Raw genomic sequence first — 27,944 nt, forward strand, 5'->3', positions numbered from 1 at the left:
TTTTTCTTATTTGACCCATGTGTTATATGGAAGTATGTTGTCTCATTTCTCAATATTTGTAATTTAAAAAAAAGTCTTATAGTTAAATTTATTTTAATACTTGCTTAGTCAGAAAATATACTTTGTATTATTTTAGCCCTTTGAAATGTTTTGAAACTTGCTTTATGGCCCAGAGTATGGTCTAACCTGGTAAATGGTCTCATATGCACTTGAAAAGTACATGAGTGCAGCAGCTATCGGGTGTGGGTTTCTGTGAATGCCAGTTAAGTCAGGTTGGTTGATATTATTCATGTTCTCAAATTCTGTATTAATTTTTTCTCCACTAGTTCTGTTTTATGCAAGGAGTTAGAATACAGGCCAATGTTTATGGATCTACTTATTTCTTAGTTTTATCAATTGTGTTTCATGCACTTGAAGCTCTGTTACTAGACGCATCCATATATAGGGCTGTTATGTCTTCATGATTGAACTGATACTTTTATCATGATGAATGATTCCTCTTTGCCGCTGCTGCTGCTGCTGTTGCTAAGTCGCTTCAGTCATGTCCGACTCTGTGTGACCCCATAGATGGCAGCCCACCAGGCTCCCCGGTCCCTGGGATTCTCCAGGCAAGAATACTGGAGTGGGTTGCCATTTCCTTCTCCAATGCATGAAAGTGAAAAGTGAAAGTGAAGTCGCTCAGTCGTGTCTGACTCTGCAACCCCATGGACTGCAGCCTACCAGGCTCCTCCATCCATGGGATTTTCCAGGCAAGAGTACTGGAGTGGGGTGCCATTGCCTTCTCCGTGATTCCTGTTTATGTTTAGTAGATTCCTTGTCTTGTAGTCTCCTTTGCCTGATGTAAATATAGTCACATCTGCTTTCCTGTTTACTATTTGCATAGAATATGGAAAGTAAGGGGTGGGGCTTTGATAGAGTATTTGAAGTGACATAACAGAGAACTGTCTGATATAATCAGCAATGTCTGTGATTAATATGTTAGCATCCATATATCTTGTTTATCTAATTTCTCTAAATCTTATTTATAACCAGATCTGTTGATTTGCTGTCTTTTTCATACTCCCATCTTTGCTACAAAGGTTTCCTGAGATTTGTTCTTTATAGTTATAGTGGCTGCCCAAAGATATACATGTCCTAATCTTGGAAGCTTGTGAATATGTCATCTCACATGTCAGAAGAGACTATGCAGGTGTGATTAAGGTTTGAACTTGGAGATGGGGAGATTGCCCAGAGTTTCTCATAAAGATGGTGCATAAGTGCTCATTTCCATTTTGCACATTAATAACCATGATGATGAAAATGATACAATAGTTATAACTACATAAAAACATGTACAAGGATTCAAAACAGACTTGATGTTATTTGGCTTATAATGTGTAGATTCTACACCAAAAAATGTAATTTTCAGAAAATTTTAGCTTCTTAAAATTTAAAAATAAAATTCCTGACAATTGTAATTACTAATTCATAGCCAAATCTTTTGTTGTGTTGTTCAATCACTAAGTCATATCCAACTCTTAGTGACCCCATGGACTGCAGCATGCCAGACTCCTCTGTCCACCATATCCCAGAATTTGCTCAAGTTCATGTCCATTGAGTTAGTGATGCTATATAACCATCTCATTCCCTTCTCTTTCTGCTTTCAATCTTTCCCAACATCAGAGTCTTTTCTAATGAGTTGGCTATTTGCAACAGGTGGCCAAAGTATTAGAGCTTAAGCATCAGTCCTTCCAACAAATATTCAGGGTTTATTTCCTTTAGGATTGACTGGTTTGATCTCCTTGTAGTCCGAGGGACTCTTAAGAGTCTTCTTCAGAACCACAACTTGAAAGCATCAATTTTTCAGCACTTAGCCTTCTTTATGGTCCAACTCTCACATCCATTCTTGACTACTAAAAATACCATAGCTTTGACTACACAGACCTTTGTTGGCTAAGTGACGTCTCTGCTTTTTAATATGCTGCCTAGGTTTGCTATAGCTTTCCTTCTAAGGAGCAAGCACTTTCTAATTTCATGGTTTTATTTACTGTCCTCAGTGATTTTGGAACCCAAGAAAATTAAATATGTCACTGTTTCCACTTTTCCCCCTCCCATTTGCCATGAAATGATGGGACCGAATGCCATGATCTTAATTTTCTGAATGTTTAAGTTTCAAGTCAGCTTTTTCACTGTCCTCTTTCACCCTCATCAAGAGGTTCTTGAGTTCCTCTTCATTTTCTGCCATTAGAGTGGTATCATCTGCGCTATCTGAGGTTGTTAGACTAATTCAAATTAGCCAGGGTTGTCGTTGTTTAGTCGCTCAGTTGTGTCCGACTCTTTGTGACCCCGTAAACTGCAGCACACCAGGCTTCCCTGTCTTTCACCATCTCTGGGAGCTTGGTCAAACTCATGTCCATTGAGTCAGGGATGCCATCCAACCATTTCATCCTCTGTTGTCCTCGTCTCCTCCTGCCTTCAATCTTTCCCAGCATCAAGGTCTTTTCTAATGAATCAGCTCTTCTCATCAGGTGACCAAAATATTGGAGCTTCAACTTCATCTTCAGTCCTTTCAATAAGTATTGAGGATTGATTTCCTAAATATTCCAATGTTAGATATAGGTTAACTATTTTGCTTTTAAAAAATAAGGTTTACAGTTTAAAAAAAACATACCTAACATTTTCTCTGGATTATTACCCTGGATTATCTGGGTGGGCCAAATCTAACCACCAGTTCTTAAAGGTGGAAATCCTTCCCCAGTTGTGGTCAAAGAAATGTGATGAAAGAAAATTCAGAGAGATTTGAGGTTTTCTAAATTTGAGGCTGGAGGAAGGGGACCAGGAGCCAAGGAATGCAGGTAGCCTCTAGAAACTGGAAAAGGCAAGGAGACAGATTCTCCTCTGAAGAATCCAAAATAGTTAAGCAACAAGTTACTGAACCTCAGGTCTGCCTGCTCAAAAATCAATACCTGAGAGACAGCTGTTGGTAGAAAGGAAAATTGCTCTTAATCAGAATGCTGGTAATCTATGGAGATGGTGGACTCAGTACCCCCAAAAACCGTCTGCAAAGATTCTGCTTAGCCATGAAAGTTTTTAAAGGAAAAAGGAAGTAATCACAGTTAATCACTGAGTTGAGGGGGTCAGAGTCATCACCATCCCTCACTGCATATAGGCTGGTCGGCTTCTTGTGATCTTTCTTTAGATGCTATCGTGTTCACACAGTTTGTTCATGAGATTACTGAAGTGGGAACAAGGGAAGAGATCTGGTCATCTGTTAATTACTTATTCTTCTTTTCTATTTCTTTCATCTACAGAGAGCACCAACAAGTTAGGCAAGGTATTGTGTGATCATAAGATCTGATAGGGGTGCTTGGGCTGGAAATGAGTAGAACATGGGGGCACGTGATTTAAAAGTTAGTTACAACGTAGTTTTGCTAAACTGACAGGAAAGAAGGTTTCCTGCTGTGGGCGATTTCCACAAAGAACTGCTTACAAGTCTCCCCTGTCAGATATCATTCCATTTCGATGGGATTAGGGATGAAGGGCCATCTCCTATAACTGCTTTATGCTGAGAAAGGGCATCAAGGACTTAATGTGAAAGATATTGGCATGGGTTTGAAGCACCTCTTTGCTGACAGTTTTAGTTGCCCATTTACATACATGAGCAGAACAAGCTACAATTATTTTGATGCCCACAAAAATACAGATTGTTATGAGCAGTAGTGTTGATCCCATTCTCTTAAGGGCAGTTTTTGGAATGCTGCTAACCATAGACTCATTTGTGCTCAAGATGGAGCAGCTTATATCACAGCGGCAGTCTGTTCATCATGCAGGCGGCGTTTCCCTTCTGGTGGCAGTTATAATAACTGTAAAACAACTCAGAAATGTATATTAGACACTGAATCTGTGACTTCGTTGTCCTAATCCTTAATTGCTTGAACCTGCTCTTTTGGGACCCAGGAAGGGCTGGGAGACATCAGCTTTTCTACAAACAAGAGACAAGAAACATGGAGGAGGCTTTTTACTTGAGGGAGGAGGGAGTGGAGCCCACGGTACTCTGCTTGGTTCCAAACGCATTGATTTTACTGGAGTAAGTTGCTTTACAATGTCATGTTAGTTTCTGTGTACAGCAAAGTGAATCAGCTATACCTATACATATATCCCCTCTTTCATGGATTTTATTCCCATTTAGGTCACCAGAGAGCATTGACTAGAGTTCCCTGAGCTATACAGTAGGTTCTTATATATTATCTATTTTATGTGCTCTGTTGTGTCTGACCCAGAGATTGAACCTGAGTCTCCTGTGTCTTTGGCATTGGCAGGCAGATTCTTTACCACTGAGCCACCTGGGAAGCCCTGTTTTATACATAGTATCAATGTGTATAATTGTTAATCCCAATCTCTGAATTCATCTTGACCCCCTTTCCCCCTTGGTATCCATAAATTTATTCTCTGTATCTATGTCTCTATTTCTGCTGTTACAGAAATGTAAGATAAATCTGTTGTTTTAAATCAACAGGTTAGTGGTAATTTGTTGACAGTAGCAGTTGGAAGCTAATATATCCCTGTGCTGCTAACCTTGGTTTAGATGCTCTTGGGAACAAGAGGCAGCTGTGTAGGAGCTTCTCACTCTGTATGAGAACTGAAAATTCCTTCTATGAAAATTCCCAGAACTAAAAATTCAGGAAAACTTCTCACAGCCACCCTCTCTAAAATTCAAAAAAATCTCTCAAACAGAAGGAAAAGACAAGCCCCCAAAGTATTTTTTTTTCCAGAAGTTTGAACAAGACAGAATTTATTTTTCAACAATATGATTTTTATTTAAAGAATCAGTTAATTCATTTTGAAGAGCATTAAGTAGGTTATGCCAGGGAGAGATTCATTTTGGATCTGAAACAAGTTGCAGACCTTTAGGCATTTCCTAAGGTTTTAAATTCTGTAAAACTGTTTCCATAGCAATAAGCTCAGAGAAATCTCAAGGGGCTATCACGATGGAGATGTCCCTAGAATGGAGATAACTGGACAGCTGCCCAGGATCCAATATGTTAATAGCATCCAAGCTGATAGTGGAGGAGATGTAACTCAGAGAAGGAAGTTCAGGAGAAGGATGTGCCTACCAAATTCATGCTAAAATGAAAGGAAACTAAACTCCTGTGCCCTCTCCCTGTATACCAAGGTGAATTTTTATTCATTTTATTTAGCTGTGATGGATCTCAGTTGCAATACCTGGGGTCTTCACTGAGTCATGTGTGCTCTCTGGTTGTGGCATATGGGTTGTCTAGTTGTGGTGCTTGAGCTTAGTTGCTCCAAGGTTTGTGGGAGCTTAGTTCCTCAACCAAGGATCAAACCCACATCCCCTGCATTGCAAAGTGGATTCTTAACAGTGGACCACCAGACAGGTCCCCATCATGTTGAGTTAATTGAAAATAAACCTTATTTCCAGCCCTTTCCTTCCACCAGTCTTTCTTACTACATATATCTCTGAGTTGCTTCCTCTTCCGCTCCACAGCTGTTTTTTTGTTTGTTTGTTTTTGGGGGGTTTTTTTTCTTATCTTTTTTTAAAACTTTTTTTTCACTTACATAATAATGGGAGAGGAAACAACAAGATTGTAGAGGAATCACTTAGAGCAATTTGCTTATCTACCCTCTTCTGGGAATTAACATCCTCCAAGTAATATCCCAGCCATCCTTTTGCCTGGAGCATTTTCCAATTACCAAATAATTTTCTTTGTTTGCAAAGCATGGTAAAGACTATTTTGAACTTGAACTTAAGAGCCTCTGTTTTGAAAATGTACCCAAAGACAGAAAAATAAGCTCTACCTATGACACCCACTCAATGAATAGGATTATTAGTAGTCCAGCAGAAGAACATTCATTGGCTTCTCTACAGTTATTTTAGTTCAGTAAATATAACAGCTTTGAGAGAGTGAATCGAGTAAAAAGAACATAAATTGGCTGACAAAACAGCTACCATACTACCTAGGTTTTGCATCTTTTTAAAAAAATCAGGTGACCTGTGGCTCATCGGTAAAGAAGCTATCTGCATTGCACTGATCTGCATCGATCCCTGAGTCAGGAAGATCCCCTGGAGGAGGAAATGGCAACCCACTCCAGTATTCTTGCCTAGGAAATGCCATGGACAGAGCAGCCTGATGGGCTACAGTCCATGGGGTCTAAAAAGAGTTGGACATGACTTAGAGACTGTTAGAACCAAACTGAAGCCAGGACAGGCTCTAAGGGGCAGGCTAGGCCTGAGGAAAGCTGAGGCACTGGGAACTGCCGCAGGCAGTGTAGCTAGACCAATCAGAAAAACCCCCGTAGCGCTCCCTCCCACCCCAGACCCGAGCCAATCCAGATAGGGATGCGAGGTTTAAAAGTCCCACACGCGCCTACAGTTTAACCAATCAGCTATGCTGTTACAGAAACAAAGAACTGTATGTATAAAAGTATATGTGATTCAGAACTCGGGGCCCTTGTCAGATTCCACTGTGCTGGATGAAACCTGAGCCCTGGCTCGAGCTAGTAATAAACCCCTTTATGCTTTTGCATTGCTGTGGACGTCTTATTCTCTCAGTTTTGGGGACTCGGACTCTGGGCATAGCAAGACTAAAAAACAACTATAATATTAAGCTCCTCCTACACTTTGGGATTGTTGATACTATTCCCTGCTCCCCATTCTTTATCTTCCAATTTATTGCATTTAGTTGAGTCTTTCTTTGTCAGGGGAATTTAAATAAATCCAGTGCAATTCAATCAGTAATCCATCACAACCAAGTTGTCACTGGTAAATGACTCCTTTATCCAGAAAACTAGTAAGTTATTCTCACTTTGAAGTTTGGCAATAGCGTCACTCAGTCATGTCTGACTCTTCGCGACCCCATGGACTGTAGCCCACCAGGCTCCTCCCTCCATGGGGTTCTCCAACAAGGGTACTGGAGTGGTTGTCATTTTCTTCTCCAGGGGATCTTCCCGACCCGGGTCTCCTACATTCCAGGCAGACTCCTTAACCTCTGAGCCACCAGGGAATCATAGCTAGGGGTAATGCCCTTTAAATAATATCCATCCATTAAAAAAAAAAAAACACCAGATATTTTGTTTGAAAAGACATAGAATAATCTTGATATGCACATTTGCTTTCAACAAATACTGTACTTGAAATCAATGAGGGTAACTGACGTCCTTTAAATCCATGACAAGCATTGAAAAGCTGTTTTAGGCAGCACAATGAATATAATTTAACATTCACAATGATTTCTTCACAAAAGCAAGAAGTATGAATCATTCTTACCAACAGTTTTGAAAGATTTACATTCTCTTTCTGTAAAAATCAGTCAAACTCTACCCTTATATATTTTCTACTGAGGAAATTAGTAATAGACTAAACTTTGATGAACGTTGAGCTTTATAATTTTTAAAAAGTGACCACCAGAAATGTTTGTATATTTTGCTCTGCATGTTTCTTTTCTTCTTGTTAGTTTCTCAAACCATGTGTGCACACACACACACACACACACATATATATCTTCCAAAGAAATCCATTTCTTAAGAAAATGCTACAGCTGGCTGATGACTGTCTTTACTGAGCTATATAATTCAGAGTTTGTCTAACTCAACCACTTTCCCTAATGAAAAAAAATGGACAAGTGAATTTTTAAATGCAAGTTAAAAGCAGGTAACATCTTTGTGTCTCTGAATTATGTCTGACAGTGATAGGATATTGTCTTATTACTCAGTTTTCAAAAAAGAAATTTTCACTTATCTTCTGTTGCAAATGGCTTCTTGAATTCCCTTGGGATACCATTGAGAAGGTAGAAACCTATAATATTGTATTTGAATATTTAACAAATAAAATATCTAATGCTGAATTTTTCAAAATAACCTTTTAAGCTTCCAGTTTGGTGATCTCAGACACACTGAGAGCTGTGGCTCTTGCTTTCTTGTTTGATAAGGAAAATTAAAACTACTGTATTCAGTTGTTTTACAAACATAGCTACTAATTTTAAAAAAACCTAAAGGAAAGCTGAAAGCTGATGGCTTCAGATGGTGACTGCAGCTATGAAATTAAAAGATGCTTCCTCCATGGAAGAAAAGTTATGACCAAACTAGCAAGCATATTAAAAACAGAGACATTACTTTGCCAACAAAGGTCCATCTAGTCAAAGCTATGGTTTTTCCAGTAGTCATGTATGGATGTGAGAGTTGGACTATAAAGAAAGCTGAGCACTGAAGCTTCATGCTTTTGAACTGTGGTGTTGCAGAAGATTCTTGGGAGTCCCTTGGGCTGCAAGGAGATCAAACCAGTCCATCTTAAAGGAAATCAGTCCTGAATATTCATTGGAAGGACTGATGCTGAAGCTGAAACTCCAATACTTTGGCCACCTGATGCAAAGAACTGACTCATTGGAAAACACCCTGATGCTGGGAATGATTAAAGGCAGGAGGGGAAGGGGATGACGGAGGATGAGATGGCTGGATGGCATCACCAACGCAATGGACATGAGTTTGAGTCAGCTCTGTGAGTTGGTGATGGACAGGAAGGCCTGCGGTGCTGCAGTCCATGGGGTCGCAAAGAGTCGGACATGACTGAGCGACTGAACTGAACTGAAAGGAAGTCTATGACAAACCTAGACAGTGTATTAAAAAGCAGAGACATCACTTTGCTGACAAAGGTCTGTATGGTCAAAGCTATCATTTTTCCAGTAGTCATGTATAGATATGAGAGTTAGACCATAAAGAAGAGCACCGAAGAATTGATGCTTTCAAATTGTGGTGATGGAGAAGAATCTTGAGAGTCCCTTAGATTTCAAGGAGATCAAACCAGTCAATCTTAAAGGAAATCTACCCTGAATATTCATTGGAAGGACTGTTGGTAAAGCTGAAAATCCAGTACTTTGGCCACCTTTTGTGAAGCACCAACTGGTTAGAAAAGACCCTGATGCTGGGAAAGATTGAAGGTAAAAGGAGAAGGTAGTGGCAGAGGATGAGATGGTTAGTTAGCATCACCCACTCAATGGACATGAATTTGAGCAAACTCCAGGAGCTAGTGGAGGACAGAAGAGTCTGATGTACTGTAGTCCATGGGGTTGCAAAGAGTCGGACATGAGTTGGCAGCTGAACAACAGCAACAAAAATTCAAAATAGTACTTGTGTCAGTGGGAACACACCTCCCAATTTCAGGATATTGTTGCGCCAACATAGTGATTTGTGTTAAACTTACTAATTCTATTCCCGTGGGCTCTGTCCTCATGGCCTCATTGAATCCTAATCACCTCCTAAAGACTCCACCTCCTTATATCATCACATTCAGGGGTATGGTTTCAACATATGAATTTTGAGGAAACAAAAACATTCATAATATAATATTTATGCTCTAGAATGTTGAGATCTAAACATAACCCACAATTTAATGTTTCTCAATAAAAAGTAAATGCAATGACTCTTTAGTATTTGATAATTATTCCTATTGTATATTTTCTTACTTGTGATAATATTACAATGAATAAAGGAGATAGTGAAGGACAGGGAACCCTGATGTGCTGCAGTTCATGGAGTCACAACGAATCAGACATGACTTAGTGACTCAGTAACAAAGAGCTAAAGAGTTAAAGCAAAGCTTTTGAAACCTTGGAGTGAGTGAGTGCATGTGTGTTTATTGTGATAAAATATTAAATTGACCATTTTTAGGTGTATAGTTCAGTAGCATTAAGTACACTCATTGTTGTGCAACAACTACCATCCATCTCCAGAACAATTTTTATCTTTTCAAACTGAAACTCCATACTCATTAAACAATAATATACCTACCCCCAGCTCCTGGTAACCATCATTCTACTTTCTTCTCTATGAATTTAACTATTACAGGTACCTCACATTTGTAGCTGCTGCTGCTGCTGCTAAGTCGCTTTAGTCGTGTCCGACTCTGTGCGACCCCATAGACGGCAGCCCACCAGGCTCCACCATCCCTGGGATTCTCCAGGCAAGAACGCTGGAGTGGGTTGCCATTTCCTTCTCCAATGCATGAAAGTGAAAAGTGAAAGTGAAGTCACTCAGTTGTGTCCAACTCATAGTGACCCCATGGACTGCAGCCTACCTGGCTCCTCCATCCATGGGATTTTCCAGGCAAGAGTATTGGAGTGGGGTGCCATTGCCTTCTCCCACATTTGTAGAATCATACAGTATTTGTCCTTTTGTTACTGGCTTGTTTCACTTCATATAATAACTTCAAGGCTCATTCATGTCATAGTGTTTGTCAGAGCTTCCTTCCTATTTAAGGCTGAATAATATTCTATTATATGTATATCAGATTTTGTTTAAGTGGATACTTGGCTTGCTTTCCTAAATTCTTATTGCTGCTAAGTCGCTTCAGTCATGTCCGACTCTGTGTGACCCCATAGACGGCAGCCCACCAGGCTCCCCCGTCCCTGGAATTCTCCACGCAAGAACACTGGAGTGGGTTGCCATTTCCTTCTCCAATGTGTAAAAGTGAAAAGTGAAAGTGAAGTCACTCAGTCGTGTCCGACTCTTAGCGACCCCATGGACTGCAGCCTACCAGGCTCCTCCATCCATGAGATTTTCCAGTCAAGAGTACTAAAGTGGGGTGCCATTGCCTTCTCCAATTCTTATTGAGGACTGAATAATATATTTGATCCTCAGGTGATTTTTTTCATTCACTAGAGCAATTTCCCTGGTGTTTTTGTAAAGTTTGTGACAGTGAATGTCCAGCGCAATCTTGCTTACTCATCAAGAATAACATAGGTCACTTACAGTTCATCTAAATTTACTGAATGCATGAGGTGATCACTGTCATAAGGAGTCAGCCTATGTATGTTGTCCGCAGTCTGGAAGAAAAGCAAAAAGCTTATGTGGTTGTGTCTGTGGTAGAACATTTACTAACACAAGTAAGTTGCCAGCCAACACATGGGAGAAGAAAGACAGACAAAATTGAGTCCATATCTTTCTTGGGGTAGTGAAGGCCAAACAGTTTTTCTGCTTTACCAGATTTTCAGCACATTGTGATCTCATGGATGGCAGGTTCAGAAAATTTTCCTGGAGACATAAAAAATTATGCAGGCTAAGTGGTTAGGTTTTATAAACACTGGATGAACTTTTGAGTGTCATTAACTGTAATAAATCTATCTACCTATTTAACAGGACTCCTACATGTCTCTTTGTTAATTATTTCTTAGACAACAGGTCATTGATGAATAATAATCAAATGACCCTTTAAAAGTCAAGAGAAAAACTAACTGAAAAATTAACATTGCTGTAAATATGTGGGTGAGTGAATATTCTAAAGTTAATTTTTTTCTCATGTGTTTGACAACATAGGACAGAACATAGAAACAACATCTCTGTACTCCAGTGGCTCTTCATAGCAGTGATGATCATTTGGAAAAAGAAAAAGAAAATCTAGGTGTTCCAGTGTTATAAGAATATGGAAAATACTTGGGAAAAAAATCCTCCTGTCCTGAATATAAATGAAACACTTTTATATGGCACTATCTATTTTGTCCTTAGCCACCAAATAATTCAGTAACTCAAAATCAGTTCAGTTCAGTCATTCAGTCATGTCTGACTCTTTGCGACCCCAAACAGCCTGCCAGGCCTCCCTGTCCATCACCAATTCCCAGAGTTTATTCAAACTCATGTCCATTGAGTCAGTGATGCCATCCAGCCATCTCATCCTCTGTCATCCCCTTCTCCTCCTGCCTTCAATCTTTCCCAGCATCAGGGTCTTTTCAAATAAGTCAGCTCTTCACATCAGGTGGCCAAAGTATTGGAGTTTCAGCTTCAGCATCAGTCCTTCCAATGAATATTCAGGATCGATTTCCTTTAGGATGGACTGGTTGGATCTCCTTGTAGTCCAAGGGACTCTCAAGAGTCTTCTCCAACACCACAGTTCAAAAGCATCAATTCGTCAGCGCTCAGCTTTCTTTATAGTCCAGCTCTCACTCCCATACACAACTACTGGAAAAACTATAGCTTTGACTAGATGAACCTTTGTTTGCAAAGTAATGTCTCTGCTTTTTAATATGCTTTCTAGGTTGGTCATAACTTTTCTCCCAAGGAGCAAGTGTCTTTTAATTTCATGGCTGCAGTCACCATCTGCAGTGATTTTGGAGCCAAAATAAAGTCTTTCACTGTTTCCACTGTTTCCCCATCTATTTGCCATGAAGTAATGGGATCGGATGCCATGATCTTAGTTTTCTGAATGTTGAGCTTTAAGCCAACTTTTTCACTCTCCTCTTTCACTTTCATCAAGAGGCTCTTTAGTTCTTCTTTGATTTCTGCCACAAGGGTGGTGTCATCTGCTTATTTGAGATTATTGATATTTCTCCCAGCAATCTTGATTCCAGCTTGTGCTTCATCCAGCTGAGCATTTCTCCTAATGTACTCTGCATATAAGTTAAATAAGCAGGGTGACAATATACAGCCTTGATGTACTCCTTTCCCGATTTGGAACCAGTCTGTTGTTCCATGTCCAGTTCTAACTGTGGCTTCCTGACCTGCATACAGGTTTCTCAAGAGGCAGGTCAGGTGGTCTGGTATTCCGATCTCTTAAAGAATTTTCCAGGGTTTGTTATGGTCCACACAGTCAAAGGCTTTTCAAGCAACTCAAAATATGCTTCATTTTTTCCTTATCCCCCACCTTTTTTTTCTCCTTCCACTTGTAGAAAACAGGAATGTTTAGGTGGAACAGAAGAAATATCATTAGATTTATAATCAATACCAAAGGATCCGTAATCATTATGATTTTTCTCACAATAAGCCTATAGGCCAAGGTATGAGTGTTTCATTTATACCAGGCATAGATAATAAAAAAATTTTTGTCTGCATTTTCTACAATGGTGGCTGTATCCATATGTCACATATATATCCATATGGAGCACTTAAAATATAATGTTTTTAATTAAAATGGATTTTGGATTTCGATTTTTAGGAATCCTAGGAAATGCATTTTTTTTTTTATTAAAAAAGTTTGTTTTAGAGCAGTTACAAGTTCTTGGCAAAATTGAGTAGAAAATAAAGAAAATTCCCACATGACATCTGACCTCCACACATACGTACCTTCCCCCACTGTGAACATCGCACACCACAGTTATGTTTGATGAAACTACACTGAGAAATCATCACCCAAAGTCCATATTTACATGAGGGGTCATGTTTGTTGTTGTACATTCTATGGATTCTGACAAATGACATATATTCCTTCACTGTAGTATCATACAGAATCGTTTTGATGCCCTAAAAATCCTTGGTGTGCATCCTCGGTGATTCCTGACAACCACTAATCTTTTTATTGTTTTCATAGTTTTAACTTTTCCAGAATATCATATAGTTGAAATTATTATACTATGGTGCCTTTTCAGACTAGCTTCTTTCACTTAGTAATAGGCATTTGCATTTTCCCCACGTCTTGATAGCTCAGATTTTTAGCATTAAATAATATTCAGTTGTATGGATGTACCATAGTTTGCCTATCCATTTACCTAGTAAAGGATATCTTGGTTACTTCCGAGTTTTGGAAATTATGAGTAAAGCTGCTGTAAACTTCCATGTGCAAGTTTTTCTGTTAACATAGTTTTCCAGTGTTTTGGGGTGAATACCAAGGAGCACAATTTCTAGAGTGTGTTTTGTTTGGCAAAACATCTGCCAAATATTTTCAAAAGTGGTGGGATCATTTTGCATTCCCACCAGCAATGAATGAGAGTTCCTGTTGCTCCAGAGCCTTGCCAATACTTGGTGTTGGCAGTGTTTTGGATTTTGGCCATTCTAATAGGTATGTAGTGGTATCTCATGTATTTCACTGCCAGTGTAATCTGAGATTCCCTAAAGTCATAGGATGTTGAACATTTTTTCATGTGCTTATTTGCCATCCATATACCTTCTACCTTCTTTGGGGAAGTGTCTTTTCAGTTCTTTTATTCATTTAAAATATTGGGTTTTTTGTTTTCTTTTCATTGAATTAAGTTCTAAGAGTTCTTTGCATATTTTAAACAGTCTTTTATTAGGTGAGTCTTTTGCAAATATTTTCTCCCAGTCTCTGGCTTATCTTTTCATTCTCTTGATGTTATCTTTTGCAGACCAGAAGTTTTAATTTTTTCTTTTTGGCCACACTATGTGGCTTGCAGGATATCAGTTCCTGACCAGGGACTGAATCTGGGCCAAGGCAGTGAAAGCCTGGAATCCTAACAATTTGAGCACCAGGGAACTCAGAAGTTTTTAATTTTAATGATGTTCAGCTTGTCAGTCAGTTCTTTCATGTCTTTGATGTGGATCTAAAAAGGCATCACCATGCCCAAGGTCATCTGGGTTTTACCTGTATAGTTTTATAATTTCATGTTTTTCATTGAAATATGTGATTCATCTTAATTTTCATGAAAATTTTGTGTATAGATTCTTTTTTTTTTTTTTGCGCTTGTGTATGTCCAATAGTTCCAACACCATTTATTGGGAAGACTATCTTTGTTTTATTACTTTTGCTCATCTGTCAAAGATCAGTTGACTGTATTTATGTAGGTCTATTTCTGGGAGCTCTACTCTGTTCCACTGATCTGTTTATCTTTTCTTTTGCCAATACCACACTGTCTTAATTACTTTAGCTTTATTGTAAGTCTTGAAGCTGGGTAGTATCAAATTCTCCAACTCTATTCTTCTCCTTCAGTATTGTGTTGGACATTCTGTGTCGTCTGCTTTAGAATATAAGCTTTAGAATCAGATTGTCAATATCCACAAAATAAGTTGCTAGGGGTTTTTATTTTGATAGGGATTGCATTCAATCTATAGATCAAGTTGTGGAGAACTGACATCTTGACAATATTGAATTTTCCTATCCATAAACATGGAATATCTCTCCATTTACTCTTTTTCCTTGACATCTTTGAGTTTTATAGTTTTCCTCAAATAGATGTTTTATATATTATGTTAGAGTTATATCTAAGTGTTTCATTTTGGGGTTCTAATATAAATGGTGTTTTTAATTCAAAATCCACCTGTTCATTCCTGGTAAATAGAAAAGCAATTGACTTTTATATATTAACCTTGTATTCTGCAACCTTGACTTAAGCATTTATTAGTTCTGGAAGCTTTGTTGTTTTGGCTTTACAACATAGACAATCGTGTCAAGTACAAATAAACATAGTTTTATCTCTTTTTTCCCAATCTGTGTAACTTTTATTTCCTTTTCTTCTCTTAATGCATTTGCTAGGACTTCCAATATGATGTTGAAAAACAGAGGTAGAAGGGGATATCCTTGTTTTGTGTCTGATCTTAGCAGGAAAGCTTTCAGTTTCTCACCACTGAGTATGATCTTAGCTGCAGGCTTTTTAAGATACTAATTATGAATTTGAGGAAGCTCCTCTCTATTCCTAATTTGCTGGGAGTTTTTATTTTATCATGAATAGGTGTTGGATTTTGTCAATGCTTTTTATGCATCTATAGATATGATCATGTGATTTTTCTTTAGCCTGTTGATATTGGAATGTCAGTTCAGTTCAGTTGCTCAGTCGTATCTGACTCTTTGAAATCCCATGGACTGCAGCATGACAGGCTTCCCTGTCCATCACCAACTCCCAGAGCTTGCTCAAACTCATGTCCATCGAGTTGGTGATGCCATTCAACCATCTCATCCTCTGTCATCCCCTTCTCCTCCCGCCTTCAATCTTTCCCAGCATCAGGGTCTTTCCAAATGAGGCAGTTCTTCACATCAGGTGGCCGAACTATTGGAGTTTCAGCTTCAGCATCAGTCCTTCCAATTAATGTTCAGGACTGATTTCCTTTAGGATTGACTGGTTGGATCTCCTTGCAGTCCAAGGGACTCTCAAGAGTCTTCTCCAACACCATAGTTCAAAAGCATCAATTCTTTGGCACTCAGCTTTCTTTATGATCCAACTCTCATATCCATACATGACTACTGGAAAAACCATAGCTTTAACTAGACAAATACTGGAAGGTAGATTACATTAATTGATTTTTTTGAATGTTAAACCAGCCTTGGATGCCTAGGATAAATCCCGCTTTTCTGTGGCATATAATTTTTCTTACACATTGTTAGATTTGATTTGTTAATATTTTGTTAAGGATCTTTATATCTCTGTTCATGAGAAATATTGACCTATAGTTTTCTTGTCATATATGTCTGGTTTTGGGTATTAAGACAATACTGATCTCTTAGAATGAATTAGAAATTATTTACTCAGCTTCTTTCTTTGAGAAGAGACTATAGAAAACTGACATAATTTCTTCATTAACTGTTTGATAGAATTCACCAGTGAACACATCTGGGTCTGGCACTCTGGAAAATTAATTATTGATTCCATTTCTTTAATAAAAGAAATAGACCTATTCAGGTAGTCTATTTTTTTCTTGTATTAGTTTTGGCAGATTGTGTCTTTCAAGGAATTAGTACATTTCATCTAGGTTATCAAATTTGTGGGCATAGAGTTATTCATAATATTCCTTTATTATCCATGGATATTTTTTTAGTGATATTGCCTCTTTCAATTCTGATATTAGTAATTTGTGTCTGCTGTCTTTGTTTCTTAGTTAGCCTAGAAGAGACTTGTCTAGTTTATTGTTCTTTTCATAAAATCAACTTTTGTTTTGTTGATTTTTCTCTATTGATTTCCTATTTTCAATTTTACTGATTTCTGCTCTAGTTTTTATTATTTCTTTTTTCCCCCTTATTTGGAATTTAATTTGCTAGTTTTCTTCTAGTTTTCTGAATTGGGAGCTTAGATTATTGCTTTTATATATTTTCCCCCAATATATGCATTCAATCCTGTCAATTACCCTTTATTTACTGTGTTCACTGAATACCACTAGTTTTGATAAGTTGTATTTTCATTTTCATAAGTTGTCTCACATTCTTTCAAATCCTTCACCCTGAGAAGGTCAGAGTCACTATATCTCTTTCACTACAGTCATTTCTATTGAAGCACAGGCTCAAGTCGACATGAATGGGACATCGAACCCAACCCTGGCACTACTGACACTTGGCGCTGGATAATTCTCTGTTGTGGGGGTTCTCCTGTGTGTTGTAGGATGTTTAGCAGCGCTCCTGGTTTCTATCCACTAGATGTCAGTTGTCCCTCTGCCCCTAGTCATGACAGCCAAGAATGTCTCCAGACCTTGTCAAATGTCCCCATGGGGATTCTCTCCTCCGGTTGAGAACTACTAGATTCTTGTACCCAGCAAGAGAAAGGTCAAACATACAACATATGCAAGGACTTTAGATTTATGGCAACAGAAAAGAGGCTGATGTAGTTTTTCATGCCTCTATGGGAGCATCCTAGACGTTCTGTTTGGATGCGCTTGAAATGGATATTTCTTTGTTTTAACTAACAAACTAGATAGAAGGAGGATTAAGATTATTGCAACCTGCTATCTCACACCCCAGCACAGAGCAGCGAAATAAAAGACAAAGTTGGATCCAAGACTGTTATCCTGGATGGATGGATTGCCTTAAATTATGTTACATATATTTATTTTTCCAGAATCTTTTCCCTTACAGGTTATTACAAAATATTAAGTAGAGTTCCATGTACTATTCAGTAGGTCCTTGTTGATTATATATTTTATATGTGTAGTATGTATATGTTGATCCCAAACTCCTAATTTGTCCCCATGCTTCCTTTCCCCTTTAGTAACCATACATTTGTTTTCTATGTCTGAGTCTATTTCTGTTTTGTAAATAAGTTCATTTACACCATTTATTTTAGATTGTTTCTCTGGATTACTTCACTTCATGTGATAATTTCTAAGTCCATCCATGTTGCTACAAATGGCATTCCTTTCTTTTAAAAAATTAAAATAATTGGCTTTGTGATAACTTGCCATCCATTCAGCAGTACCTTCTAGCGGCTTGTTTTTCCTCAAGGTCTTTCAGGATGCTCTGGAGGAAGGTCTTATGTAACATCTACTTTGATTTACATCCTTTTTTTAATCACACCTTTGCTTATATCTTTCCTTCTCTCCTATTTACTCCTCAAAATCCTGCAAGAGGTAAAATGATTAACGCCTTTCAGTTATGAGGAAACACTGGCTCAGGAAGGATGATGACTTATCCAAAGGCACATAGACATGATGTCAGAACCAGGACAAGAAGCCAGATCATCTCATTATTGTAGAGGATATACAAACACCTGCAAAGACCAGCTTTCTATCTGAAATTCACCTCTGTTATGGCCCAGTACATTTCTAAGTAGCTAGAAAAAAAATAAAAAATGCCAACACTAAAAAGTGCAATTAGTCACTGCATGTGATAAAAATATGTAGTAGAATACATAGATATCACACTGCCTTTGTCGTAAAAGATAGCATGTTACTGATTCTGTTTATAAGGCAGACAGTATGCACTAGAACAAAGCTGTAACAGACTAACTTTATAAGTCTATAGAAACAGACAAACAATGAAAATTTCAAATTTTAAAACTTTAAAGAGATTCTTACCCTGACATGGAAGCTTTGATCGTAATTTGAGTGGCCTGTCTGCACTTCCCATGTCCACATGGTTTGGTACGAAAACCTAGCTAAGCTTGCTTTTGAGACAGTACTTGGCACTCTTTTGGATTATTATGGATGACATATGAACCATAATATCTCTTGGGTACATACCAAAATACTAGCCAGTTCTACAGAAAGTCTTTCCAAAAGATACAAGCATAAAATGCTGAAGCTCAAACCACACCTGATTACAGCATTTCACTTGCTCTGAATCTAGCCATATTTTTAATCATTTCAGTCAGCAAACTTGAAGAGAAATAAAAGTCTATAGGAATTCATTTTTGAGAATACATATTGTGCTTTTTCTTTTTAAAAAACACCCAACAAGAGTTTAAATGCCACCATTTTCCCCTGGCTTTCAAAAGAGAAAAGTCCCCTTTTCCTCCAGGGCAGTTAAACTGTTATTGGACAATTTTACAGATCTTAATTCATACCCTAAGACTAGAGGGGTGAAATGATGAATAGAATGTGTTAACACTGAAGTAAAAAGTAGAAAAAAAGAGAAATGATAGCAAATCAGCCTTGCCTTCTAGAGATAGTACTAGGAGAAATGTTCTTCAGACTTTTGCCAGATATTTGGAAATCCTGAAGCAGAAAGTAACTTCCTTTTTAACCTCCATGCTTGGCAAGTTCCCCAAGTCTGATCAGTGAATGTCAAGACATGACAGTCAAGTAGTTGTAATTTTCTGGAAAATAGTCTTTAAGATGCAACTCTTTAACATACCACTGGGGAGTTCTTTTTAAAAATTTCAATCAGGCATAGGAAAAAAATTCCCTGATATGCAGGAAGCCCACATGTTGACTGTAATTGGTCTACAGATAATGGTTCCTACAAGTTCTGTTAATTAACTGAGATGTAGTTATGATGGTCAACTGCCAATTAGGATTTCTGAACATTGTAGCAAGTGATAGTAAATAAATGTTTTAAACTTGATTCCATCCACATAATTGTATCCCTAGTCAAGTTGAAGCTTTAAAATGAATGCTCATGGAGAATGTTAAACACACCAGGAAGCCAAGTGGATAAATACTAATATCACATACCATGCAGTAATTTTATATGAGGGAGGACTTGACACAAAGGATAGTTTATGAAATATGCTCTGAAACTAAGATGGTGTCTTTCCTTCTTCTACACCTAAGGTTCACACTCCTGGGCCATTCTAAGTTCACACTTCTTTGTCTATTTCCATCTTTATTCTGAAAAATGGCTTCTTACTGGTGTCATTAAAGATCTGTTACTGGATATTGCAACATTTGCCTTCAATATGGTTTATAAATGTATATACCCCTGAATGGATGGCAAGTTATCACAGAGCAAATTGTTTTAATTGAAAAAGCAAGGAGTGCCATTTGCAGCAACATGGATGGACCTAGAGACTATCATAATAAGTGAGATAAGTCAGACAGAGAAAGACAAATAGCTTATGTTGCTATATGTATAAGCCTATATTGCTTATATGTGAAATCTAGAGAAAATGATACAAATGAATTTATTTACAAAACAGAAAGAGACTAGACTCACAAACAGAGAAAACAAACTTACAGTTACCAAAGGGGAAAGGGTGTAGGGGAAGGCTAAATTAGGAGGTTGAGATTAAGATATACACACAGGACCTACTGTATAGTACACAGAACTCTACTTAATATTTTGTAGTAAACTTTAAGGGAAGAGAACCTGAAAAGGAATGTGACATATATGTATATTACATAATTTAAGGCTATCCATCCATCCATTCAGGACAGCAGTTTGGATCCCACTTTGTCTTTTATTCCACGGCTCTGTGCTGTGGTGTGAGATAGCAGGATGCAATAATTTTAATCCTCCTTCCATCTATTTTGCCAATTTAAACACAGAAATATCCATCTCAAAGACACTGAAACAGAGCATCCAGGATGCTCCCATACAGGTATGAAAAAAGACATCAATCTGTTTTCCATTGCTATAAATTTAAAGTAAAGTGAAGTGAAGTCACTCAGTCGTGTCCGACTCTTTGTGACCCCATGGACTGCAGCCTACCAGGCTCCTCCGTCCATGGGATTTTCCAGGCAAGAGTACTGGAGTGGGGTGCCATTGCCTTCTCCAATAAATTTAAAGCCCTTGTATGTTTTATATGTTTGACCTTTCTTTTGCTAGGTACCAATCCAGTAGTTCTCAACCAGAGGAGAGAACCCCCATGGGGACATTTGACAAGGTCTGGAGACATTCTTGGCTGTCATGACTAGGGGCAGAGGGACAACTGACATCTAGTGGATAGAAACCAGGGACACTGCTAAACATCCTACAACACACAGGAGAACCCCCACAACAGATAATTATCCAGCGCCAAGTGTCAGTAGTGCCAGGGTTGAGTTCAGTGTGCGATCTCTGTTGACCTGAGGCTATGCTCCAATGGAAATGATTGTCATGAAAGAGATACAGTGATTCTGACCTTCTCAGGGTGAGGAATCAAAAGAACGTGAGATGAACAGATTGAGGAATGTTGAGTGAATGTTTCCCTCTAAATGGCGTTACAGCATTTCACAAACATAAAACTGTTGCCATTTCTCTCTCTCAGAATAAAACCTAGCCTTAGGAAATGATGTCTTTATTGTTCCTAAGGTCAGGAAGATCTCAGTCATCATTTTGAAAAGAAACAAATATATGCTTTATAATAGCCAGTGCATTTAGCAATTTCATAAACCCAACAGGACCATCAAAAAGAATTCCTTTCATCTATTATATATTTCACATTTAAACATTTTCCAAAAATAAAAATAGGAATTAGATTTGCTTTCAGTTGATAACTGTCATTTTAAGATTTCTGGCATTGCTAGAATCCTTGTCACTACATTCAAATGGCTCAATTTATCTGACGTTTTAGAATTTTGGTGAGAGTGGGTATTAAACATTTTGTAACCGTTTGGGGAATTGGAAAGGTTATTAAGTTCTGAATAACAGAGTCTCTCATGTTTTCCCACCAAACTTTTCCCAGCAGTGGATATATCTGGATCTTATTCTGGTTTTTTATTCTTTTTTTAGCTTCCTGAAATGACTCATGTTCAAACACAGCGACCCTGGTTGATGTTTCTCCTGCAAAACTTTGGACTGACCCTAGGTTGGCTTTCTCTCTTCCTCTTGGCTATATATGAACAAAATATAAAAATATAAGTTTATAGTCTCAAAATCCTTCAAAAATCAATTTTCTGGCCTCACTTCTTTTATTATATTCTATAATGATTTATAAATTAAATATTTTTATCTTAGGTGAAATGTGTCTTTATTAACTTATTAATTTAATAATGTAATTTTGTTTCTGTAGTGTATAAATTGAATTTTCATTTTAAGTTTCCAACACCATGATAGAACTCATACCTTTTTAGTAATTGGTAAGCTGTAAATTAATTCTACTAAACTTTCAAAAAGAATTGTTTCCCTAGTAAAGATGTTTGTTTGCAGTATTTGAAATGGACAGATGTCTGTTGGGATACAATGTGTTTCAAGTTCTTTGATATCAATAATATATTTTTTGTGTATGTGAAATTACAAACCATAAGCAAACTAAATTCCAAACAAATGTAATAAAGTCCAGTTTTAATGTGATGGTTTATATTACCTTTTGTTATCAGATGTCAGATTCTATATTAACACTATATATATATGTATAGTTCATTAAGAGCATGACCCACTGACTCAGAAATGCTCATAAAAAAGCAAACTTGGGAAGTTTATTTTTTTATTCATTTATTTATTTGACTGCACCAGTTGCAATATGTGGGATCTAGCCTGACCAGGGATTGAACCCAGGCCCCCTGCATTGGGAGTACAGTGTATTAGCTACTGGACCACCAGGGAAGTCCCAAAACCTGGGACGTTTAAAGGCTATTGTGTCAACACTCTTCTTTATAATCACCAAAGGAAATCTGGTCCAGGTAAAGAAAACTGGAAAAAACAGATGAAGTTCAAAAGTTAGTAAGGCTGGAGATTACTGTGTAAACTCTCATGGATTTAACAGAGTATATTTATGAGAATAATAGTACTGACATGCGAAACATGTTCTATTTTTTCTGATGAAATATAGAACCCTAAACATTATTTCAGTAGGTACATCATGAAATATACAAGCAGCATTGCTGATAGCCTAGTAAAACTGAGCCACCAGGGAAGCCCTCTAGCAAAATTATTAAACTAGAAAATAATTCTCGTTTTAGTCATTTTTCTTAGAAAATAGATACTTCACTTTTTTTTTAAAGAGGTATCTTGACAAGGAGGGGGAAAGCCCATTTTACTGCCAAAATGAATCGTGTCACTCTCCTGCTGCTGCTAAGTCTCTTCAGTGTGTCCGACTCTGTGCGACCCCATAGACGGCAGCCCACCAGGCTCCCCCGTCCCTGGGATTCTCCAGGCAAGAACACTGGAGCGGGTTGCCATTTCCTTCCCCAGCGCATGAAGGTGAAAAGTCAAAGTGAAGTCGCTCAGTCGTGTCCGACTCTTAGAGACGTCATAGACTGCAGCCTACCAGGCTCCTCCGTCCATGGGGTTTTCCAGGCAAGAGTACTGGAGTGGGGTGCCAGTGCCTTCTCCGACACCTCTTCTATGTACACACAAAATCTTCTTCAGTCGCCTTTCTTTGATTTCAAAATGGAGGGGGGCGTGCAGGCGGTTCTCCTTCAGTTGTCTTTAGAGCTTCAATTAAGGCATCACGATATAGTGCAGTAATTCTCGGACTTCAGCAGACGTTAGGACCAATGGAGGGTTTATCCAATGTAGAGAGCTGAACTTCATCCCTAGAATTTCTGCTGCTGTTAAGTCTGAGTGGGGCTTGACTTTGAACAGTCCGCAGGCGATACTAATACTGCGGGTCAAACGCCCCGCCCCCGCCCCAAACTTCACTGGCTTTATTGATATCAGGTGCACCTGGCATTGTCGAAAAAGAGCAGGCGCAAGACTCTGTTGCCCATTTAAGATGATTAACACCCGGCAAACCTCACGTGAGACCTGAGTTTCTAGGTTGAAACCCCAAGGTCTTTCCCACTTGCTTGTGAGCAGACGATCCATCTCAGGAGTTACGGATGAAGGATGTGCAGATAGCGCTTTTATTCATCTTTGCCTTGAAAGGTAAGAGGACCCCACACGTAGAGCTTTGCCGTTCTTTTGTTAGAGAATGACGTGTAGCTGAACAAAACCCCTTTGTACAGGTCGACGTGATGCGGAGGTGACAGAAACACCTGCCACCAGCCGTATTTGGGTTTCTATGAGCACGTTCTGATTTTGGCATCAAGCCTTAACCTCAGCCAACTTAATTAGAAAAGCTCTGACAGATGATTTTGTTCCAAGTTCAGGTTTAGAATTGGTTTGGGGCTTGGCTAAATTAAGCATGTTGGTGTGAGCTACTCACCCTGTAACCTTCAAGTTAAGAGTGGGTTTAAATTCTTTTTAAATTTTATTGAAGTGTTAATATCCACTGTAAAGCAAATGATTCAGTTATACATACATACATATATATATACACACACACACACATATATACACACATACATGCATACAATCTCTTTCATAAGCATTTCCACTATGGTTTATCTCAGGATATTGAATATAGTTCCCTGTGCTATAGAGTAGGACCTTGTTGTTTATCCAGCCTGTGAGTAATAGTTTGCATCTGCTAATCTAGAGTGGGTTTAATTTGGCTGTTCAGTGGGGGTGGTGCAGAGGGTCTAAAAGGAGTCAGCTGTTGGAAGGATTTGGAGCGGCATTTTTCAGTGAGTATTTTGCAACCCAATGCCAGTGTGCTATGGTTGTAAGTAGAGACCTGGCCATTAGAGGTCATCTACAAGGGTCATCCTAGGAACAGGCCATAGTGGTTCTTGGGGGCACCTTTCTAGGCTGGTCATCCCTCCTCCCATGCTACATTATAACTGGTTCTTTGCGGGGTTGGGGGGGTTGTTTGTTTTAGTAAACTTTTGGAGTATAGCTGCATTAACAATATTGTGATAGCTTCAAGTGGACAGCAAAGGGACTCAGCCATACCTATACATGTATCCATTCTCCCCAAAACTCCCCTCCCATCCAGGCTGCAATGTAATATTGAGCAGAGTTCCCTGTGCTATACAGTAGGATCTTGCTGGTTATCCATTTTAAATATAGCAGTGTGTACGTGTCCATCCCAGGCTCCCTAATTATCCCTTCCTTCCATCCTTCCCCGCTGGTAACCATAAGTTCATTCTCTAAGTCTCTGTGTCTGTTTCTCTTTTATAAATAAGTTCAGTTGTATAATTTCTTTTTTGGATTCTGCATATAAGGGATGTCCTATATTTCTCCTCTCTCTGACTTCACTCAGCATGACACCCATGAAATCCATCTCTAGGTCCATCCATGTTGCTGCAAATGACTGGCTCTTTGTTAATCCCCATCAGCAACCCAATAGCCTAAGCTGGGCCTCCAGCCTCAAACAATCTTAAAATTGCTAGAAATTCTCTTTTCCTCCAAACTGAGTGGTAACGGTAAAAATATTATGACAGCTCCTTGCCTTCTAAATATGGACAGAGTCTAAATTTGGGATGGCTGACCATGGTCATCCCTTTCAGTCATCTAAGTTATGTGTTACTCACTGAGCTTTGGGGTAAATGGTGTTTTCCTTGAAACCAGATTTCTCAATAGTGTTAGAGTATTTCTGTTTACTAGGCCTAAATTTAGGATTCCACTGTATATCTTCTCGGTGATTGATTTGTATTTTAGTCACTGAACTAGAAATGCTCTTGGAGGGAAAAGCCAAAGAGCAAGTTACACAGAATTCTTATTTGAACATCCATCACTCACTGACAGAGCCCTCTTTAGGGAAAGGAGAATTGGTGTCATGTCACCGTGAGGCTGAATTCAGGGCCTGGGAAGGTGATTCCACTGCTGTGTGCTGACTGGGGTGTTATAGAAATATGCTCATAAGTAATAGTCACAGCCACCCCTCCCCCATCCCTTTCAGAACCTAGTCTTCTGTGGTGAGACCGCCTCTCTCTGTAAGATGCATATCTCAGGATACTGCACTTTGACAATTTGCTTTCCTCTTCAAAGCTGGAGCAAGGGATGATGCCAATCTGGAGGGTGGACTGGACCAATGAGGTTGGGACTCTTGTGTGATCATGAAGACTTCAGGCTCTAAACTGAAATGTTGGTTCAAATCCCAGAAATGCTACTTAATTACCTTAGAACTTCTTTGAGCAATTTCTCTTTCTGTAAAATAGGGCTGAAAATAGACACTACCTCATTAAATTGTGGGGTCAATAGGAGATGCTTACTGTTCATGAAGCACAGTGCCTGGAGAATACTGATGATGCAATAAATACTGAGTCATCATCACCCGTATCTTTAGTCTGTTCTTTAATCACATATTCACAGTTTACTGCTCAGGGCTGCACCTTGGCTCCTGAAAATGTCTTTTCTTGGTAGAGAATGGAGATCACACGTTTTTATGTTTTTATAATCTTCTACTCAAGCCCCCAAACCAGCTCCACCAGTCACTCAAATCTGTCCTTCATGCTGTTTTCTGTTGACTCACTTCCAGAGCCTGAGAGATAGGGGCACCCCTCTGGTTGACCCTACCCTGCTCAGTGCCTGGGGAAGCCTCCTTAAATGTGTCATAATGCTTACACCCAGTGTGAGCCCCTCTCTCTTATTCTTCATCTTATTTATGAATCCTTGATGCCCAGAGGCACTCACTTTATATTTTTTAAACTCGCTATTTTATATTGGAGTATAGTTGATTGAGTATACTTCTCTGTGCTGTCCTTGTTGTTTATGCATCAAGGTTATGACCTACTATGTTCCACTCTGATCACATGTCTAAGGATCTGGAGGTTGAATAATGGAAGCTGAGGTAGAAGAACCTGTCTGAGGTCACGCTTGTTGTCACAACTTGATTTTGAGTCAGAGCCCCAAAGAGTTCAACCCACTGCTATGTTGCCAATGCACCTGCTGAGGGAATGTGACCGGCTCTGAAAAGAGTCCAGGGTCCACCAGCCATCTCCCTCGGGAGTGTTGGCATGTTCACACAAGGCAGGCACCCCCTAGCTGTGGGCACACACAGCCACCCTGGACAGCGAGGTCACCACGGACAGCGGTGCCAACTCACCAAGCAGATGCTCATACCTGCACTAGCGACCCCTTATGTGGGGGGAATGATCCTGCTCTGCCGTAGTCAAGCTTTCTACCTTCATAGACACCTCTCAAAACCCAGTGGAAATCACAGAAAGTTGGAGAGGCCAAAGAGGCTTTCCCAAATCCAAAGTGATGGTGCCCTTTACGAAGGACCTGTGAGTGATACCTGACCTGTGAGCTATGCCTGCAAGTCAGACCTCCCACACCACAGTGTTCCAGGTCTCAGAGACAGATTTTGCCATGCGGCTGCTGCTGCTGCTAAGTCGCTTCAGTCATGTCTGACTCTGTGCGACCCCATAGACGGCAGCCCACCAGGCTGCCCTGTCCCTGGGATTCTCCAGGCAAGAACACTGGAGTGGGTTGCCACTTCCTTCTCCAGTGCAAGAAAGTGAAAAGTGAAAGTGAAGTCGCTCAGTCATGTCCAACTCTTAGCAACCCCATGGACTGCAGCCTACCAGGCTCCTCCATCCATGGGATTTTCCAGGCAAGAATACTGGAGTGGGTCACCATTCCCTGCCCCCTAACACTCAGCCCACTCTCCTCCATGCTGCTTCACCCACTTTACAAAGCCTCTTGTTTCTCAGAACATTTCTTTCTCTGTAGGATAAATCCCTTCACCTCCTTACTCACATTGAACAATACAAAAAGATAATCCTCTTCCTCTGCCCACAGAGACAGGTGCTGCCAGCTGGGACCCACCTGATCTCACACTAATTCCTATGCCTACCTTTGACTTCACACAAAATTTGGGAAAGTATCCGGAATGTCTGGTTTACACATTCGTTTTAATTCATGGTCTTAGCATTTCCCTTAAATAACAATGCAGGACGCTCCTTGACTCAGCCCACAGCATCCTGTCATGCTGGTGCTAGAACCAACCTCAGAGGTTTAATTCAACTCTTTGATTTTATAATGGTGAAGTAGTTGCAGATATTTTTAGGATGCTTACTAGGTGCCAGACACTATTAAAGATGCTCTATCAGACTCATTTAATTCTCTTAAGAACCCTAAAAGTAAAGGTGAAACACTCTTTTCTTTCCCCTTTTAAAGATGAAGACCCTGAAACCCAGAGGGTTCAGTTCACTTGCCCAATATTACAGAGCTAAGGTAGGCTGGCTCCAGAATCTTGGACCTTAACCCCTGTATCACACAGCCCCTACAGAGAAGTAACCAATGTTTATACAGTCTAAATGAGGGCCTGAGGTTTTATTTCAGTAGAGGAGCTGACCAAGGACTCAGACTGAGATCTCTGACTTCTGGTCCAGCAGTCTCAACAGTCCTCCCAGTCCTCTCTGGTCTCAGGCAGCCCTTCTCCTCTCTAAGGTCTCAGTCAGCT

General features: G+C 39.3%; 1 protein-coding gene across 1 annotated transcript in view; it reads left to right on the forward strand.

Moving 5' to 3' along the window:
* The window catches only part of SLC39A12 (solute carrier family 39 member 12), a 79,614-nt gene extending 57,983 nt beyond the window's left edge, over nt 1-21,631 (forward strand). Inside the window, exon 11 of the mRNA XM_068987763.1 lies at nt 21,503-21,631. Within this exon, the coding sequence (XP_068843864.1) occupies nt 21,503-21,631 (129 nt within the window). The remainder of the gene's footprint in view (nt 1-21,502) is intronic.
* The last annotated feature ends 6,313 nt before the right edge of the window (nt 21,632-27,944 follow it).

The sequence above is a fragment of the Capricornis sumatraensis genome, chromosome 15 (assembly GCF_032405125.1).
Source record: "Capricornis sumatraensis isolate serow.1 chromosome 15, serow.2, whole genome shotgun sequence".
NCBI lineage: Eukaryota > Metazoa > Chordata > Mammalia > Artiodactyla > Bovidae > Capricornis > Capricornis sumatraensis.